Source organism: Coccinella septempunctata, chromosome 2 (genome assembly GCF_907165205.1).
Source record: "Coccinella septempunctata chromosome 2, icCocSept1.1, whole genome shotgun sequence".
Classification (NCBI taxonomy): Eukaryota; Metazoa; Arthropoda; class Insecta; order Coleoptera; family Coccinellidae; genus Coccinella; species Coccinella septempunctata.
In genome coordinates, this window is record NC_058190.1 from 28,659,377 (window position 1) to 28,681,438 (window position 22,062).

General features: G+C 35.8%; 1 protein-coding gene across 2 annotated transcripts in view; it reads right to left on the minus strand.

Moving 5' to 3' along the window:
• LOC123308467 (lachesin) overlaps positions 1-22,062 on the minus strand; it is a 422,460-nt gene that overhangs the window by 122,112 nt on the left and 278,286 nt on the right. For both annotated transcript variants that reach the window (XM_044891126.1, XM_044891127.1), the window contains one exon: positions 20,957-21,041. In XM_044891126.1, the coding sequence (XP_044747061.1) occupies positions 20,957-21,041 (85 nt within the window). The remainder of the gene's footprint in view (positions 1-20,956; positions 21,042-22,062) is intronic.

Sequence of the window (22,062 nt, forward strand, 5' to 3'; positions counted from 1 at the left end):
AGTCGACTACGATCCAACTGAAAAAGCAAGAAGGTCAAGAACCTGCCACCGAAGACCGAGAGATCAGTTAAGGATTTAAATGTAACCAAAGAAGAGCTTAACCTCTAAAAGCTATAGGCAGCATACAACTATCAACACGACTATGATCGTGTGAGAGTCCAGAAACCACAAGAGTCAACTGGTTAATAGGCAAAACGCCCGGAACCTATGAAGAAGCAGTTAAGGGTTTTTAGTGGGTCTCGAGCTCAGAGAGTGAGAATCCCCACACTGTTACCCCTCAGGAGAGAGTGTGTTCGTCTGTCGTGCAGATTTTCCCCCTGCTACACCAAAAAAAAAAAAATTCGAGATATAAACAGAAATTGAGATTTTGACGATTCCGAAAAGTTCTCATAACTTTTTTTCTTTGAAGTTACAGATCTGAAACTTGAACCTTCTTAGGCACTTTCATACGTAGAATCTACTGACGAAAGATTTTTTTCCAATTCAAAAATAACAAATTCAATAATGAGCTCGGACATGTGTCATCCGTTTACTTCTACAAGGTGCTATAGTTCTCGAGATCCTCTCAGTATACAACGAATTTCGCCCAACCTGTACATTCAACAGCATATATCTCAGAAACGTTCGAACGTAGAAAAAACTGCTTCAGACAAAATTTGTAGTAAATGTTATGCTCTACAAACTTTTATAATGAATACGAAAGAAATTTGAAGCCCAGGAAGAGAGATAATTCAAAAAATCAGATTTTTGTGACTTTTATGGCCAATTTGTATTGCTTCGGCTTGCTGAAACTGTCAGATTATATTTTTTTCATTATTCCCGAATCATAAGTTTCAAAATGAATAAAACGCCACCGCGCTTGAGAATGTACTTGTGACGTTTTCTTGCAACTTTGGCGCCCTCCCACACATTTTCGTCACGCTTTGATTGTCATATCAAGAGAATATATACTTTTCAACATGTTTTTACCCACATATCTTAATCTGACACGCTGGAGTATGCACAATGATGTTTTTTTTACCATTCTGAAAGGCTATCCTAGACAATTCCTCCGATATACATATCTAATTTTTGGTAGAGGTACTCTAAAAGGTCCAGGGTATGTCCCCTAATATTAATCTAACACGCCCGAGTAAATCTCTAATTTCCCTCTTGGGATCCCCAACTATATGTGTGTCAGAGAAATCACATAAAAATTTTGAGCCAATTTCCTACAAAAGCGACAAAAGCTTTGCTTGAACTACGAAAATCTGTTACCACTTCCTACCTAAGTATATCTAGAGTTACGAAAAAACGTGGAAAAATTGCAGTCACCTTTTCCCTCCTTATAAATGAGAAAAAGCTCTCAAAGTAAAAAAATGTGAACAGGATTGAGTTAATGAAAAGAAAAATAAGGATATAAAACGGAAAAGAGCTGAGATGAAAAACAGAGGAAATCAATTAGAAAATATCATGTAATAATTGAGAGATATCGAAGGAAGCAAAATGATCAAGGACCTCATTATCCATCAGTGAAAGAAGAGAATGGGAGAACCAGCCATGTATGTATTATAATTACATGTTTTCCATTTCCATTGAAAGGTGGATATAGTGCCGGAACTGTAGGAAATAGACACCTGAAGGGCAATTTTTATTTTTTTTCTTAGAAACCAGAAAGCTGATGAAATTGAGCAGACATTCTATAGGAGCGAGGAGGCAGTCAATTAAATTTTGCTGGTGTTTCCCTATAATGTCAGCATGGCAACCGCCTACACGGAAAATGAAAATTCGAAGATAATTCCAGAGATTGCAGACAAATTTTCGGAAATTACGGGAAAGCTAGAAGTTACAAGAATATTGTGAATAATGCACCACTTAAAGTTTAATGAGACATCGAGCAATCATCATTTCATTGTGACTATAGAGATATTAAGATCGTCTCATAGTCTCTGTGGACAGCATCTTCACCGAATTGGACTGAAAAGTAACCCACATTGTAGTTGCGGATAAATCAAATACTTCGAGCATAATTTCCTGATATCCGAGTTATAAACCTTATATGATGACGAGAAATTTCGAAATTTTACGAGTTGGATCAATACATTTTGACACAAAATTGTCCAATAATATCCTGAACAATTTTATTGTGAACGGTAAGATGAAATTTTGAGTGACTTTGTTGTTATTTCTTTATTTTTGCATAGGTTATGTATTGTTAACCAATGTCTTTACTCTATGTTATAAATCCTACCAGCTCATTTCTGTTTGTGTAAAAAGAGATAAATCCCTTTGACGAACCCCTGAGTGTTTTGTATTCCTTTCTATCCTTTTGAATTACTCTTTGGTAGTTTTCAGGTTAAGGTTGTTAATGAGTTCTTAAAATGAAAATTTTGATTATGACTGGATAGTGAAATCACTAAGGTCAAAAAACTAAGAAAAAAAAGTTAATTCCAGCCTGTATGTCCCACGCTACGTAGCTGTTGACAACATTTTTTTTCAAGAACCGTAATTTCTAGCAATAAATTAGAGGAAACCCTTTTTGTTCAAAATGAATAATCAAGCATTTCAAATTGTTTTTCAGGTGATTATGGAACTGTTTCTAAGCAGGAACTGCCCAAAAAAATCTTTCGACAAGAAATCACCCCTTACATTTTTCTATTCATTCACACTCATGTACATGTACAACATGTACAACCTTCGTATAAGTAAATGGTTGTAGGGAAATGAATACCACTTGATTTAAAAATAAATTCGGTTCTATTTGTATTGAAAATTTGCTTTTATTGAACTTCAAACCGATTTTTGATGAGAATTCATAATTGAAATTCAAACAGATTATACCTACGATTTTTACAAAATGAGTTTTTAAACCCCGACACGTGTTTCGCTATCATAATAGCATCTTCAGGTGGGTAAGGGTAAACAGTTCACCTTTAGCCAATAGAGGATGCCATTGTGATAGCGAAACTCGTTTTGGGAAAATCGTATAGTCTGTTTCAAGTTCCCTCCAATATAGGTACATTAAGGTAATCATAAAACTGCCTTATATACAGGGTGGGCAAAATCGGTGATACCTGAACTACATTTCTTTTCAAACCAACGAGATAGGGAAAAATGCGTGGGACACTACGTTCGCCTTTTTTCGAGAAACTAATAAGGCCATCAAATGCATTCTTTTGTCTTCTTTTTTTTTCGAGTTATAAGCCAAAATTAAAATTTCCACTTTGGTCATTATCTCCGTTTCTGTTTGTGCCTGGATGTTGAAATGAAAACATTAAAGATACACTTTTTTGATATCAATATCAATATAATAGCATACTATGATTTTTTCCAACAGGTATATTTGTTGAGCTATAACATGAAGATGTGTATTTTCTTATGGAAACAATAGTTTAAAATTACTTAAAAAGACTGAGGGCGATGTATGATATTTCTGAAACGGTGAGAAATGGCGATTGTTTCTAAGTCATTCCAAACTACTGTTTACATGATAAAAAACACAACTTCATCTTATTTCTTAGCGAATAAACCTATAGGAAAAAATCATAGATTGCTATCAAAAAAGTGTACATATAATGTTTTCATTTCAACATCCTTGCAGAAGCGCAAACGCAGATAATGATCAAACTTGGAATAGCCAAATTTAAATTTTGGCCTATAACTCAAAAACAAAAGAAGATAGAGGAATGCAGTTGGGCATTATTAGTTTATGAATGGCACATTCAATTTCCTCTATTTTGTTGGGTAAAAAAGTTGTAGTTCAGTTATAACCAATTTTGCCCAGCCTGTACATGATTCTCATTAGGATGAGTCACTTAATCTCCAAATGTCCCTTCCTATCCCAACATTTTTAGGTGAAAAAGTATAGCTTAATTATTCACATTCAAGTGAAAATCATAATTCGGAATTAGGTTTATTATAGATTTTCATTAAGTAACGAGCACATCAATTCAGTACATAAATTTTCTTGAAATATTTTTGGAAGTGTTGGCCTTGGTGGTATTTAACTTTTAACTTATTACATGAGCAATATCCAGAATGAAATATTTATAACTTAGTAGTTTTTACTGCAGACTTCAATGGTTTTCGAGTTATGCAAATACGAACTGTATTTTAGGGTACCTAGTGCAATAACAGATTGAAAATATTTGAGGTGTAAAATTTGCATCGGTTGTTCCGAAATGAGCAAACTTTTTTATCGGTTCAACATTAGATTATTAGTTTAAATGCATGCCGCTTCAGTTGTATTGATTCCTTTTATCAGTTTTAAACTTATAGGTATTAATATTATTTGTCTTAGGAAATGGATCACGCCTTCATAGTAAGGCAGGTGAATAAAAAACAAATTAATTCAGATGTATAACATCCGCAGATAATTAAATCAACGAATGTTACGATCTAAATCGAAATAACAAACTACCATCGCTCAAAGTATTACCAGAAATTTCATTTCGTCGACAAAGAGTAGAAGCTGACCATGGTTTCGGTCTTATTTGACCTCGTCAGAGCAACAAAACTCATTCGTCAACGAAATGCTATGAATTGCCGGCTCCTTTTATTCCATGTCAGCAGCAGGTATGATGTATAAATACAAATAAGAAATAAGACAAATAAGACCGAAAGCATGGTCAGCATCTACACTTTGTCGACGAAATGAAATTTCTGGTAATACTTCGAGCGATGGTAGTTTGTTAGTTCTATTTGGATCGTAACATTCGTTGATTTAATTATCTGCGGATGTTATGCATCTGAATTAATTTGTTTATTATTAGTCTTATTTGCACGAGATGAAAGCGTTGAGTAATTTAACAATCAATAAATATATAGGTATATTAAAATTTTATAATATATATGTGTAATGTATACATAAATAGCAAGCAAAATAGGATAATATGAAAGGAGCCTCGAATAGTTTTAGCCGACTTCCTGGTGCCTAACCGGAATGGACCTCCCTTTTATCGTTAACTTGAACCTAAACCGTCCTATATAATCCGAATCCTTTTTTATTGCCCTATATCTCAAACTGATCTGCTTATTTGTGGACGAAAGCACGGGTGAACCTTTTCACTTAATAATATTTATTTCGTCATCTTTACCACACATAATCCTCCTAAACTATCTATAAGTACTGAGAGCATTCTCTATACCGCGAAATAGAGAACTCTGGTGCTCACTAATAATTTTACTGTCTTCGTTCTTCCTATTCAACACTCCGCAAATTTCACCAAGGAACTGCATACCGCGTTCCTTGACCTGCAACATATTTTTAAGCAGAAGAGATCTGGAGTGCTGGTAATCCCACAATACGCGTTCAAATTGTTTCTTGAGTTTGTCCAAATCCTTCAGGTTTATACTCATGAATTCGAGCACCATCTTAAAGTTCTTCAACGCTATCTCGTAGTTGTTTTTGTCGTCATCGAACTTCCGTTTCTGTTCCCTCATCGCGTCGAAGTTTTCCATGAAATTATAAACGTTCGAATTGACACTATTCCACGGTTCTAGTTCGGGTTCTTGGCATAGTTCTTTCAGACTCTTCGACATATTTTCGGTGAGGCAGTTTTCACGCAGAGTTAAATTGTTAAGGAGCACAGACAACTGGTGCGACGTCTTCATGTGCAGCTTTGTGCAATCCACGTATTGAACGACATGCTGATATATGCGTTCTATCAATTCGCATTCCTTCCAGACCTGGGAAAATTTCTCGTACTCCCTGGATTCCTCGTTTTGCACTTCGAGTAGAGTGGTTTCCGCGGCCCCTATTTCCTGGAGATATATCTGGGACGAACAGGATAGTTTTCTGGAGAATGTGACAGTCTTCGAATGGCTCTTCTTGATCCTTATACGTTCCTCGAAAGACTGATTTTCGCTAGAGTTATCGGATACGGAAGCGCCACTGTCGTCGCTCATTTTACTTGCAACTGAAAGTATATCGATAGTTTTTGTTCAACGAAATTCACAAAAAATAAACGTCAATACGAAAACTTTTGTATGTCAGATTCAGGAAATACTTGAGAATTGTCAGTTGCATAGTTTTCCTCTCGATTCAAAAATTTCGAAAATTTATATCCACAAAAGATTTGCAATATGATTCATCTCTATTGTGAAGATCTCATTACTTTGATATATTCGTTCACTGACATGGTATCTCCATTTTTGTTTTCTATTTTCTTGCAATAGTAAAAAAAGAAGAAGATTTGAGGTTCCTGACATACAAACGTGATGGTGGACCACAGTCAAGACTACCTCCAGGCAGGCCCCCCAAAAGATGGAAAGATGCTTTGTCGAGAACTGAATTGGAACTTACAGGTCTGCGGCCTAAATTAAGAAGAAGAAGATTGATAATGACTCTTAAAGCTGTGAACACATATGAGCGGCCGCGGCCACGATCACGATCACGATCGAGATGCGTCCCATGCAAATGTCATATTCCGCACGTAATATCACGATCTGTTCAGCGATAGAGCGGGGTTCAGTCGCGATGTCTCACGATCGTGATCGTGATCGCGGCCGCGGCCGCTCATATGTGTTCACCGCTTAAAACGTTGACTGCGTTATGTATTTTTCAAGATTCGTTTACCGTGAGGTATCGGTCCCCGGAGAGCGATATCTAAAATATTTTTATTAATTCCTCGAACGTTACCTTAAAATTCGAAAATTCTTAGCTTACTATATAAATTTGAAGTTTTGAGCGTTCTGAAAGTTATGGAGTTAGCACATGAGGAAATATTGGATCTCACTTCAATCACACCAGAAAAGAGATCCGTATCGGTCCCCGGGGACCTAAATCGCAGTCAACGTGTTGATACACGAGCGGGACAAGGTCCATAAGTCTAAGAAATCTAAAAATCTGGTGTATGCAGTGATTAGATTTCGTTTTTCCAATTTTGAGGATATGGGATAAGTTACGTTTTTCCCACTGTAGGTATAGCGCTGTTTAGAAATTGAAAGCTCATTGTTTATTGTATGATATTTGAAAATAATTTGAATACATTCCTACGACTAGCGAATGTGCTGTACCTATTTATAAGCGAATAAGTGTGTGAAAGTGAATTGGTTTTGTCAGTACCTAATATGTTTCTCGTTCCAACAATAATACTAAAAGTACACATGTTCCTTGTGCCGATATTCAGCTTGAATTTCATTTTGTCTTTCAGTTTCAGTATGGACAATCGAGAACTACAGCTAAGAATGCGGTGTTGTTGAACTATAACCTTTTGTTGTTGGAATTAGAGGCATAACCAAATCTCAGATGAACAGTCTGGACGGATGCAGCTAACAGTTTCATGGCAATTTCAGCAATATTTAATCAAAAGACTTAGCATGTATCAAGAAACAGAAAAACATAATACTAGTTGAGTCTGATCTTCAAATATTCTTCATCTATACTGAAAACACCGTTTCCATCAACTAGATATTTTGTAAACAATAAATTATCTTGGGTCAACAACAAATCATCTTGAAAAGTGTGATAGACTTTTTTCTCACCCTGGCCGCTCCTTACCTTTGCTCGGGCGCCAGTGGGGCAATCAGTGGAACCCCACGTCTTTCACAGAATCTCCAAAGAATTAGAGAGCCCGGGTGGACTTAAATGATCAGTGGAGAAGGGTAACAGTGAAAACCAGGGTGGTAGCATCTTCTCGGTCTCTGCCTTCTGACGATTTTTAATCGTTCAAAAAGAGAACCTTCCTCTTCTGACTAAAATCTAGCCCTAACTGATTTAGGGAACAGACTCTCACTGGCAAAAATAACTGGCAACAAAATAAACGTTCAGCTTTTATTCCAACATAATTAAATTATATACAGAAATGTACAAGTAATAACAAATGTTGATGTCAACCGGCGGACTGGGGCTGTTGATGCAATACGGTCTCGTCGGTTGAGATAAACGGTAAATACGGTTAAATTTTGAAAGCCTGACGAGTCACTCTCCCTGTCGGCAGAAATCGGTACGGTGGCAGGGCTGGTACCGGTACAACTGCAGTGCACCCTATCTTTCTTTCTCCCCCTCTCTCTCTCTTTCTCTCTCTCTCTCTCCCTCAAAATGGCTGCCAGTTAGACAGCAGGTCGGAAGAAGCTGTCAGCCTGTCACTTGATCGGTCAGAAGTCGGCAATCTATTAACAGAATAAGCACAAAAAAACAGTAGGAGCCCCAAGCCCCCTGGGACCCAACGGCGGTCGAACGGTCGCGGATGTCGGCAGTCTACTCAGCCTAAAATTACTAGATCAAGTTTAAACGGTAGGTCGGTATTTTCAGCTTGTTAGACGGAGTAAAGAAAGCGGAAAATAAAATAGTGAAGATGTCACCCCCGGTATGCACTACGGGAGGAGTAAAAATACTTGCCTTAAACTTTCAAATTTCATCGTAAATCTCACTAACGGTAAAAAACACTTCAACACTTTCCTCGGCACCTCGATCTCAATTCATTCGCTCTTGACTTTCAGCGCCGGGCCTCGAAGAAGTACCCCTATTCGCAAAAACTTGCCCCACTATGAGTAACTCATCTCTCCATTGGATGCACTCAAAATGTTCGGTCAATCAACCGACTCGGAAAGAGACAGAAATAATTGAAGAGAAGAAAAAACGGTACAAGTTGAAAGACCCTTTTCGAATCAGAAAAAGTACGGATACGGATGAACGGAAAGAATTATAAAATATATGAATTCTACAAACAAAAGATACATACGGTTTCCGCTACAAACATGGGCCTGGTCGGTGGAAATATATATCAAAAATTGACCAGTGCGCACACCGTAGGTAGAGGAAAGCAAAGGTACCGATGGCGCAGCTACGAAGAAAAATTTTCTGTATCCAACATTGACGTGATTTTGTTTACATTTATCCCCATCCAAAGTTGACATTTTCAGCTTATATGTCATAAATTAAACAATTTACAGGCTTTCTCGAAAACGAAATTCTTGATATTCAAGTCTTAAAATGAACAAAACACTATTCGATCAAACAAACACAAATACGATAATGTACATTCAAATATTGGGGTAAACGTAAACATAAAGGAAATGGATTAGTGTTTGTCCATGGAGTAGATGTAAACATGAACATAGAGATATGTTGGACACACTTTTTCTTGTCGCTTACTATAGGTTTATTATTTAATTTTAAATTCAAAATAAAGTAAAAAATATATTTTGACAAATTATATCTTTCTGTCACTTCTTTTTTCTAAGGTGACGTGATTCAGAAATCTACAGTAGGGACATTGATAATTGTCAGATTCCTACACAGACCTACAACAATTGAAATAAATTCGAATAACATAATGAATCAATATATTTATGATTCGACCTTTTTTCGAAACAAATAATAACTGGTGATGAAAAATGTATCGTCTATGATAACGTTAATCGAAGAAGATCGTGGTCCAAGCCCGATGAACCACCATAAACCACAAAACAAAAGCTCATGCTGACAATTGGGTTACTTATGGAAGTCGTTGTGTATTTGGAGCTGCTTTCGAACGATCAACTCAGAAGTTTACTACCCACAACTCGTGAAATTGGAGGAAACCATCCTTTGATTGTTTCTTTCGAACTAAGGCCAAAATTGGCAAATCGCAAAGTAATTGTGTTCACAACTAAGCACCACACATCTTCAGCAACACGTACGAAACTATTGAAGTTTGGTTGGGATGTTGCATCCCTATTTTAGCTCCAACCTTTCATGATCGGATTTTCATTTATTTCGAAGTTTACCGATATATGAGCGCGGGATCATCAAGTTACCAGAAAGATGGCAAAACTTTATCCAATAGAATTTTTTTTTGCAAAAAAAATTCACAATAAAATTCCGAAACTACTATCTAATATCTATCTCTAATCCACCATTTCCCTATGAATTATCAACGCAGCCTTTTGCAGCTGCTTGTATATTTTTTGTTATGATGGTTTAAAGATACTGTGCGTCTTCATATAAAGGGGGTGGGGAGGTGGGAAAAGCTTCGAGACGGTCTGAAGGTTTTCTGAACTTACTACGTTCATCTGTAATTTGCTAGAAATAGAGTTTTTGCATATAATTATGACTGGAAGGATACATTTTTGCTGGGTTGCCTATCGAAATCCTGCCACAACCGTTTTTTCTTTCAAAAAAAAATTATCGTGTTTTGCAAAGAAATTAGTTAATTTTTTATTGGAATAAATCATCATTCATTGGAAAGGAATAGACGTTAGGAACTCAAAAAGTTGATTTGCAAAAGTTCTTGCAAATAAGGATTGCCACTCTTCAAAGACGAATCAGAGTAGAAAAGACTTATCGTACTCTATCACCCGTATGCTCGTCGGTGATGGAAGCCATTTAGGTAATGAAATTATATTCATATCATATCATATTAATTATCCTGATACTCCGTAAGAACCGAAGTACCCCTCTCTTTGTTACTGTGACCTTACGCCACTTAAGGCACAGCACTGTTGATTTTAACCCAACAGTGAAAAGTGGCCCGAACCCGAGTGCGCTAGGAAATGTCTTCTCTAGCCTGGGATCGAACTCAGTACCTCGCGGTTGTGATATAAGAAGCCAACGTTTTATTATTAACCACTAAGCCACGGACCTATTAAACAAAAATAAAAATACAATGCGTGAAATATTTCAGTTTATAAGGAATCTCATAAGGTTAAAAATTAACTGAATTTGAAGAGAAGAAAATAATCAACACAAGTGAAACACATTTCACTGACATCGCTACAAAATTGATAAGCTTTTTCATATGTGAATTTGTCTATCAAGCCCACACTTTTTACTTGATTTGGCGTTATATCTCCTAAGTATCGTTTTGTTTTGCGGAAACCATCTGGAATCCAGACATTACCAGTATATTCGCACTTGAAACAATCTCAGTTGCATAGATAAAACAGAAGCAATACCAGTACAAGTACAAAGTGAACATTCGATGAGCAAATCCGCAAACAATATCGAAAAGGATTCTGGTATTTGTAACGATGAAAAGGTTGTGATAGTTGTCGATGAGATTGTAATCGAAAGTAAGAATGAATCATATTCTGATGAAATGGCAATAAGGGCACAGAAATGTATTATGGCTTGGTTAGGTAAGGTTAGGTTGAAAAACATTCCTTTGAATCGAATTTTAATCAATTGCTAACCATCAAAGTCAAAAATTTTCTCTAATGTTCCATGAAATTTTATTGAATGACATTCAAGTCTGATCTAATATGTGGCTGCCAAGTCACTTTGATTTCTACTCTAACCTTCTTATCGGTAGACTATGCCCAAAAAGGGTAATTTCTGCAACCATTCAGCCTAATGATAATTTTTTTCCTCATTCGTCGTGTCAATTTTCGAGAAGGAGAGCTTTAGTTTACATGAGGGATCCCCTTTAATGTTCGCCGAGGAATCACGCCTTTGAAGCTTTTCGCTTCCTGAATATAGAATATAAAATGAAGAATATAATATCATTTATTCCTTCAATGAAGAGTATAACAACTCTTAACATCAAACAACAAGTATAGCATGTGTATAAGATAAAGTTTTAGCTGAGCTGGTACTACTTATACAATTTAACGTACGATGGTACGATAGAAGAGCTTTTGGAAAAACACCAGTAAAAAACCCTTTCTCCCCGTGAGTGTAGTGGATTGTAAAAGCTGAAACTGTTAACAAAATGAGCTGAAATATTCGATACTGAAAAGCATTACTCTATGCATTCTTCCCCAAGAATGAGACAATCCGGAGAGTCTTCTCTGGATAAGACAACAAAAGCAATTGTGAAATGTGTTATGTATCATGTCACAGGAATATGGAACTCTACTACCTAAAATTATTCATATCAGTGTGCTTCGGGTCAGGACATTTCGAATAACCCTGAATGGTAGGATTCGTATGAAAGTTCGATAATAGGTTCTCTCAGTTTCAATTTCGTTTCTTCCATCCTATTTCAGCATATGTTCAACAGAAAGACGCTGCATATCTAGCAGATTATTACCCAAATCGCATCATATTGTCAAATTTACGAGTATAAAATATTCCACTGCGCATTTCAGATTACCAATTTTCTACAAAGACTACCTTCTCATGTCTGAACCAAGATGAGCGAAATGAAATTCGGGTTTTGTCTGAAAAGGAATGAGAAGATACGAGTATAACAGCATAAAAACGTAAGTTTTTGATATGCGAGAAAAATTCCAAATTTTCATATCCCCCGCGAAAGGTAAAATTTCAGCTAGAAGCTTAAATTTCATGTTTAATATTACAATAACTAGAGATAGGGGAACTTATGAAGAGGCTTTTATCTGAAAGCAGGAACTCCTGGCCCATTTGAAAGCCCCGGGGAACCATACACCGGAAAATCTCTATATCTGCCTCAGCGCTCGTATCTGAGCTATTAATTTTATCATAACCCAAGACAAATTGCTTGTTCTAACCCCATACTTTTTGTCTTCATTTATGTTAATATCGAGTTAATTTTTCTCTCGAGCGTAGCATACCGGCTATTTCATTTTTCACATTCAGCTGTGGGGGGTGGGAATTAATTGATTCCCCTCTTTGATGAATGTTTTTTCACTCGAAATACTCTATACAGGGTGTGTCTTTGACTCGTACAAATATTTCAACAGTAGATTCTTGAGGTCAACAGAAATAATTTTCTGTTTCCTATGACCGTCATTTGCCACCCTTAGTGAAATATATTGGAACGAAATACCAAATTGACTTATATAAAGAATACTTTTATTTTATAAAAGGTTCATTAGATAGCGTCCAACATAGTTTCAAGAGTTGGTTTCTTTGAATTTTTGGTATTTTTATGGAACGTTATGATCATAATGAGAAAACTGAAAGACGGGGGTGATATTTTGTGTTCGAAAAAGATTCATCAAAAAAATGAAAAACCATATTCCGAAATTCATTGCATTCGATAAAACCGTTTGTGAGACAGAACCAAAAATATAACATGGTTTTTGAAATACCTTTATCTTTTAAACGGAGTCGATTTGGAACAAAATGGTATATAAAAAAGTTTTCCTTTTGACCTCAAGAATCTACTCATGAAATATTTTTACGAGTCAAAGACTCACACTGCATACAGGGTGTTTTCAAAGATGAGGCCTTTTTTTGGACATAAGGTAGAAGTCATCCAAATGAGTCATTTCTCTAAAAATGTTCAAGATGGCCGAGCTACAACCCCTAGAATTTCTAACAAATTTCATCAAATTCCAAGTACGGGACTGTGGAGGGTAACTACGGCATTGGAAAAACGAAACAAAACATAAACATATGGATGGACAATGAATGCTTCTGTACCTCCGAGTTTATTTGATTGATGACGACTTGAAAGAATTGTTGTTTTGTGCAATTTAGGTTGAAAAAAAAATTGAAAATTGAAAGTGTTTATGTTGACAAAGTGCTATTATTGTTACCCTTTTTCATCCCATTGTAATGACGATTGTTGGAGTGTTCGAACAAGAAGATTCTGATGCCTATTTGTGAATAATTTAGACGAATTTTATTGGTGAGATTTTGAATTAATATTTTAATTTTTTGCACTTGTGTCCCAAGTCTTTTTCTGTCAGTTGGTATCGAAATACGCCATTTTATAAAAACTTGTGAGTTACTGAAAAATGAGAAAAATTCGGCAATCCTTATTTTCTATTTTCATTCCCACGTGAAAATCAAACTGGCCAATATCCTAAACGAAACCATATGGTTGAGTCAGTCATCACGAGATACGTTTTTTTCCATTGCTTTACGATAATTCAGATAAAAATAATCTAGGGTCATATTGATCTATTTCAGTAATCATTTCCAATATTTTTGGTGAAACTCTATTTCGATATCTCTCACCTAAATACATTAATACATATTTATAAATGCAACTCTATATTTTTTCAAACAAACAAAATTCGAACTCAATCCGCAAGTTTATACAAAGCATAAATAATAAACAGTAAGAAAAAATTATTTCATTTCTCTTCTTCATGTTTCATTATTTAATTATATCTACTAAGAAAAATGACAATATTTTTCTAACTGCGATATATTCGAGACTCAACCCCGCAATGGCCTATTAGACGTTCATGGAAAACTAACCGACATTTTGCGCTCTAAATTCGCAAGTTAGTATTTTCGACAAAGAAACTCCTCTCTCAAATATTACTAGACCTCCGCAACTCCCGAAACAATCTATACTACTTCCATATTTCATAAGGACACCCAGTTAATCTTTGCATTGTTTGATAGGTGATTTGGCGATTCACGAAGAATAGTTTCCCAATGTGTTCCACACAATATTTTTCCTAATTTTGAATAGGATGTGACTAGCAAAGGGTGGTCTCCGAACTAAGTATACCAGAAGGCAAAGGCTCTAGTGTCTTCTTTGAAACTAGAAATTTTGGCTGCAGACACCGATTTTACAACTATAGCCGATATTATGATTGCTCAACGATTTCTAACAGCATTCTTATCTACCCATTTACTCGTATACCTGAATATGAATTTAGGGCTGCAGTCACAAGTAACTGATTGTCGGCGTAATATTATTGGTGTCGACATACTTACGGTTGTTTTTCAGTGGAATCGAGCTTAATATTAACAAACCCCTTAAAATACAGGAAATTCCACATCCCCATTAGTTTCGTCATAAATCCATGATTTTTAAATGTAAAAGAAATAACCAATCCTGACTAGTACCTATGTGATTTGAATAGTCTCTTTGAAATATTCTTCTTTCATTCTCAATTTCACCCTGATCAAAAATAGGATAAGAGCTGTATCCTATGATACACCTATGGAGTAAAATAACCTACATATTTCAACATAATCGTGGCAAAAGCTTTTTTGAATTTGCTATAAAAAATGAGCGAAATTGAGATGAATAACTCTAGAAATGCATTCACAAAAGGATAGAGGGTAAAATAAGGTTGAGAATAAAATAAGTTTGAGAAAATATGGGTTGAATGGTGCACAGTTATCGGGATGGATATTCTTCTCACAGAAATCTTCATGATCCTTCTATATTTATACCGATGCGCACAGCAATTGCTGAGATGCGAAATAAAATTGTGATGAACGTGTAGAAACGAATCTACTTTTTTCCAATAAAAAAAATTCTGAGTGATATTTTTATCCAGAGTCCGGCAAAAATATTCAATAAAAATAAGAGTAATCTGTGAATACTTCATTTTCTAAAAAGCCATCGACCGAAGGAGAATTTATAATTCAGAGAAACGATGTAAATCACGAGACTATATAACTTTCCACCAATCTGCGTCAAATAGAAAGTGAAAAGGAAACTCCTGGCCTGAACAGAATATTCATGGAACTAATTAACGCCCTTTAATCTCGCTGACAGGCAGTTCAATAATGTTTTCATAAATTTTGTACCTAACTTCACAAGCCGCAGGAAAATCGAACACCATCAAGCTACATTCAGACACGCGTAAACACTTTGCATTAACTCCATAGGAAACTTCATTTCCAATTCTCTCTGTTAACAGTCCCTACCTCTTCATTAGAAGTCTCCGGAACTTTGGTCCAAATAAACCCCGATCCGGCCACGATCAACTTATACATCAAGAGATAAGCATCCTCCGATAGGTGCAAACAAGTATCGACTACACGTGTTACTCGGCCGCCATCTTCAACAACTGCCATTAAGCGCTTTTCCCCGGAACGTTCAGAATGGCTGGCATCTGCCGGAGAATATCTTCTATCCGCCCTTGTTAGACAAAAAAAAAGGTTACGTGTTGAGACTGCAGATGGACCGCTATCCGTTGATGTGGCAGTCTTCAGATGGAAGAGCTTGAACGAGGATATTAATCCCACTTTCCAAGAGACTGAACTTTGCCTCCCTTTTCTCCCGGACTTCAGGTCATCTCAAGATTCTGGGAAAATCTGATGAATCTAATATGTCGTCTGAACGTCTTCCAACTTCAGACAGTTCATACTTGGAGGATTTGAATGCCTCTAGGAAAATTAGACATAAGTTTCATCTCTTAGATTTATAGTGATGACGCGAATATTATATTTTGCTCTCGCTCGATAACTAACTTCAGAACTCGTCGAAGAATTTTTAGTTCAGCACTTCAGACGGTATTATTTACGATGGAAACAGGAGTGGAATAGCTGAAGTGAAAAGGAAATCTTGTAGTATCATGATTAAATACATAATAGGCAGAGGAAAAAGAGTCATTTTGAAATATTGATCTTCCGAGAAAATATACTACTAAAACTTTCAGAATACAATATATAATGTCGAAGTCCTTATCATTGACATAAATTCAGCCAGTTGGTGGAGATCTCGCTTATATTACATTCCTTACCTGTGAAAATAATTCGGAAAACATAATAAGACACTTTTCTACGAAGGCTGAAAAGTCCCACTGAATCATTTCATTCTCAAACTCGACATATTACATAGTGAAAACTGAAGAAATAGTAACGTTACTACCTTCAATTCATTCCAGATATGTTTCAAGTAGCAACTTTGTAACCCAAATTTCACGGAGAAATAACTATGCTAGTTAGTTTCTAAATAACGCTGAAGTAATAAGGATTCTAGATGCTAAAACAATGGTTTTCATTCTTGTCAGATAAGGTAATTAACCATCAATTTCATAGTTAGTTAGTTAGTTAGTAGTTATTTGATGAGACTGAGGTACTTGAATGACATATAATAACATTCAATCCAAAAATTCTAAATTCAATCTGATTAACAATTATGACAGACCATCGAAGCTTGGATTCATGATGAAGCGCAAGCTCAATGTACAGGTTGGGCAAAATTGGTGATACCTAATTACAACTTTTTCAACCCAACGAGATAGAGGAAAATGCATGGCACATTACCGTCGTCCTTTTTCGAGAAACTAATAGGTCAAAATAAAAATTTCAACTTTGGTCAGGTATATGATAAATCGAAACACTATTCAGATGTAAGTACTTTTGCGATTTTAATTTGTAACTCTACATGTTTCGAGCTAATTCAGCTCATCTTCAGGAGTATAAAAATCACATAAGTGAAGCTGGAAAACAACAAAAACGAAAACTCATGGAGAAAACGCAAAAATCCAGGTAACTCTGTGTCAGTCTTCAACAATAATGAATGACAATTGACATACTGTCAAATATCTGCACCGACCGCCAGTAATGCCAACCACAGATCTATCAAAGCTCTTCAGGGTAGATATATCCATATTTATGATACTCAATAATAAAGAGAATGATATTTCGACTATATGGATATACAGATATACATATAATATATTATATAAAACAATACACTGAAGCCATTGAACTCAAGAAGGTTTATTGAGTTCAATGACCGAAACAGATAGGCTTCGCATTCGGTGATAATTGATATTCGGCAAAATATGGATATCCATTACAGCTAACAAAATACTTCAATAATTAAGAATAAATCATAATATCCCTAGTACGTCTATAAGGAGTGTATAGGGTGGGCAAAGTTGGTGATACCTGATCTACAACTTTTAAACCCAACGAGATAGAGAAAAATGAATGTACCATTCATGTCGTCTTCTTTCGAGAAACTAATAATACCATCAACTGCATTCCTCCATCTTCTTTTGTTTTTGAGTTATAGGCCAAAATTACAATTTGGGCAATTTCAACTTTGGTCACTATCTCCGTTTCTGTTTGTGCTAGGATGTTGAAACGAAGACAATGCAGACACTGTTTTTATAGCAATCCAGTGGCGTACTATGATTTTTTTCCTACAGGTTTATTTGCTGAGCTATTACATAAAGTTGTGTTTTTCATTATGAAAACAGTAGTTCAAAATGACTTAGAAAGAATCGCCATTTTTTTACCGTTTCAAAAATATATTATACATCATCTTCAGTCTTTCTGTCATTTCAAACTACTGTTTTCATAAGAAAAAATACATCTTTATGTTATAGCTCAGCAAATATACCTGACCAAGTTTAGAATTGATGTCCTAACATCTGGGAGATCCATGATAAATCGAAACGCTATTCAGATGTAAGTACTTTTGCGATTTTAATTTGTAACTCTACATGTTTCGAGCTAATTCAGCTCATCTTCAGGAGTATAAAAATCACATAAGTGAAGCTGGAAAACAACAAAAACTCATGGAGAAAACGCAAAAATCCTCTACAGTAAAATACAAGGACAAAGTAAAGAAAATTCAAGTAAAAAACATCCAAAAACGATAAAAGCAACAAGCTAAAGCAAACTAATGAAAGCATACAAAAGTCAAAACAACAGCAGTGAAATTATGAAGGTCAATTATATAAAATAAAAAAAGCATCAGGAATTAATGCATCAGCTGTTAACTGTTCTGCCAACCATGTCTGAGAAAACCTATTGAAAAATCTGTCTACAAAACTAACGGTATAGCCGTTGTTCACTGCTATCTGTTTAATAGTGAGTAGCTCTCTAGTGAAATTCAGTGGTGACATAAAGTTCACTATTGAAATTGAGAATAATTCAGTATTGAATAGTGTTTCGATTTATCATGGATCTCCCAGATGTTAGGACATCAATTCTAAACTTGGTCAGGTATATTTGCTGAGCTATAACATAAAGGTGTATTTTTTCTTATGAAAACAGTAGTTTGAAATGACAGAAAGACTGAAGATGATGTATAATATATTTTTGAAACGGTAAAAAAATGGCGATTCTTTCCAAGTCATTTTGAACTACTGTTTTCATAATGAAAAACACAACTTTATGTAATAGCTCAGCAAATAAACCTGTAGGAAAAAAATTAAAGTACGCCACTGGATTGCTATAAGAACAGTGTCTGCATTGTCTTCGTTTCAACATCCTAGCACAAACAGAAACGGAGATAGTGACCAAAGTTGAAATTGCCCAAATTGTAATTTTGGCCTATAACTCAAAAACAAAATAAGATGGAGGAATGCAGTTGATGGTATTATTAGTTTCTCGAAAGAAGACGACATGAATGGTACATTCATTTTTCTCTATCTCGTTGGGTTTAAAAGTTGTAGATCAGGTATCACCAACTTTGCCCACCCTATACACTCCTTATGGACGTACTAGGGATATCATGATTTATTCTTAATTATTGAAGTATTTTGTTAGCTGTAATGGATATCCATATTTTGCCGAATATCAATTATCACCGAATTCGAAGCCTATCTGTTTCGGTCATTGAACTCAATAAACCTTCTTGAGTTCAATGGCTTCAGTGTATTGTTTTATATAATATATTATATGTATATCTGTATATCCATGTAGTCGAAATATCATTCTCTTTATTATTGAGTATCATAAATATGGATATATCTACCCTGAAGAGCTTTGATAGATCTGTGGTTGGCATTACTGGCGGTCGGTGCAGAAATTTGACAGTATGTAAATTGTCATTCATTATTGTTGAAGACTGACACAGAGTAACCTGTTCTTATTTTTATTTATTCATCAAGGCCATTGAACTCTAAAAAAACTTCTTTTCTTTTCCTTTTCTTTTAGAGTTCAGTGATCAAGGCGCTTAAGAATTTTTTGTTTGGTGTGTTGTTGTGTGTTGCATCATAAGGTAAAAAATTTGCTTGGAAGAGCCAAGGAAAGGAGTAAACACGAGAAGAAAACAATAACTTTTTTGAATATACTTTCGGTATAGAACAGTGTGATATTTTAGTTTAAGTTTTCAATTTTATATACTTGGTGTGCATCATATGTTTTTTTCATGAGATCGATTTTTATTTCATAAATGTGTTCATTCAATGTATCTATATGGGAAATGAATATCCTCTTGAGACCTGGACGAGCATTGGATATTTGGTGGACGTTGCTTGGACAGCTGATGCTAGTTATAGAATTCATATCGACTTCAAATGAACCACTATATAGGTTAATTCAACTCATTCATAACTAGCCCAGTTTTCATCTATAAAGGTACAGTTAATATCCATAAGCTGTCCAGGCAACTCCATCGAATATCCATTGTTTGTCCATTTTGGTAAAATTCATTTTCAAAATGCGTTTATAATGGACCAAATATGGACATGGACATGGACATAGACAATTGGTGAAATCGGATATTCATGGGATATCCAATATGGACGTCCTTTGTCCGACAAAGGACGTCCAATGGATATCCGAATTGCATGATTTGGATATCCATTGGACATCCATCGGATGTCCTTGTTGTTATTGGGAATGGGCTTAGGTATTCGTTAAAATTTAGGGATCGTTAGTGAAAACGGGTATACGACGATCCCATCTTAGCCTGAGAAAGAACTTTGTTCTCTTAGTGATCTGCACTAAAATGGCCTTTTTAGGGTACACACTGAGTCCTTCTTGGATGTGTATCCACACCACTCATGGGTAGGGGTTAGAGCAGCTCCCATACGCACTAACCGTGCGTACAGGCTTGCCCAAAACCAACATCACAAGATCATCGGTATATCCGCAGAATTTGAAACCCGTCTCCGGAAGCTTCCTTAGGAGTTCATCGACGATCACATTAGTGGCGATCGACAACTCCCTTGTGCATGGACACTCATCACCATGTGTCGCAGTTAGCGACGTGGAGTCCAATTATTGTAGATTAATTAACCGGCTTTTCTATTTTGGCATAATCCAAGCCACCGTCGCCGACTCCACACCCTCCTGAACAAGAGTTCGATTCGTGGCGTATTCGAGAACCCACCTTCAGTATCAATGAATACACGTAGTGCTATTTATTTATTTTTCAATATGGCCAATTCCAGCTTCCTTATTAGAGCAGGAATTGTCGCCGTACTTGCTTGGTGGGGTTGCATTAAAAACAATTTTGCTGAAATCTTGTTCGAATAGACACGAGAATAAATTTCTGAATAATTAAGCAAAAGAATTGTATGGTTTGTAAGGGTATTTCAATCATTTTGGATCATTCTCCAAAAATAGGTAGATCGGACGTAGTGGAGCTCCGTCATGCCCGATCTCCAGATTGAAATAGTTCCGATATGTTTTTAAACAGGATCTATATAAACGCAACAAATTTTGAAAATATCTTCAACTTACTTGTGTTTGTTTGCTGACTCAGAAGAGCAGGTGCTATCCAATATATAAGCAGCAGACAGAAATGTTGAAGCCACATGGTGCTTTCCTGAAAAATGAAATTCCGTATAAGGAAATAAGTTGGAGCGATGTAGAGAGCTGAATAAATTAGTAAGAGAAGGTTTCATGTTTTAACGTCAACAAAATCGGAAGCCTGAACTTCGGCTTCGAGAAGTAACTCTATATACAGCACCTCACCTATCATTCTGAAACACCATGAAATCCGGATATCATACTCAAAAGCAATAAAATTATCTGAGTGAAGTAGTATATCAATTTGTAACAATCAATTTTTTTGTGAGTCTGTAATGGCAGTGTACTGATACCTATACATGATCTTATCAGATGAGAGAAAGATGTTACACAAGAATAATTCCGTAGGTCCAAAAAACACAAAACCAATTATACCAATTACAATCCAAATTATCCGTTCATTTCAAACTAGACAAACGTTGAGGTACTTCGCAATCCTTGCGGAAATATATGCAGGGAAATTTCGGCCTGTTTTAATCAACGTCAAAAAAAGATTGCTTCCCCTGCAAATATACCTAACAATCCAACGAATTTCTCACTTTCACCTACATAATAAATATCAACGGGTTTAATTTTGTAATGTTAATTTCACATTCAAACATCCGTTTGCACTTTCCTTAATGAAAACACTACTGCGGTTCTCAAGCCTAAATCAACAATTCCCCGCATAAACTTCAACAACTTAAAAGATCTCCTGTACAAGCCCTAATATAACAATTCAAAACAGTTCACTTCCGATGACGGCTTCCTGCGAAGCTCATTTTGACGATCAAACACCGAATTAAGGTTGTTAATTATACTTCGGAGAAAAAAGTTAGTTATCAAGAACATCTATAGAACTTGAGGAATTGTGATGTTGTCATGAAGTTGATTGTTTTTCCCAGATTTAATTGGGCGGAAGACTTCCTGGATTTCAGGATAAAATGAAAGTCGGGTTATTTCAAACACATGGTTCTACAACCTCGCAGATTTTGAATTGCTAGTGAACTCTTATACTCAGGGACCAATATGCATTCTTTTATAATCGTCTCCCAGAT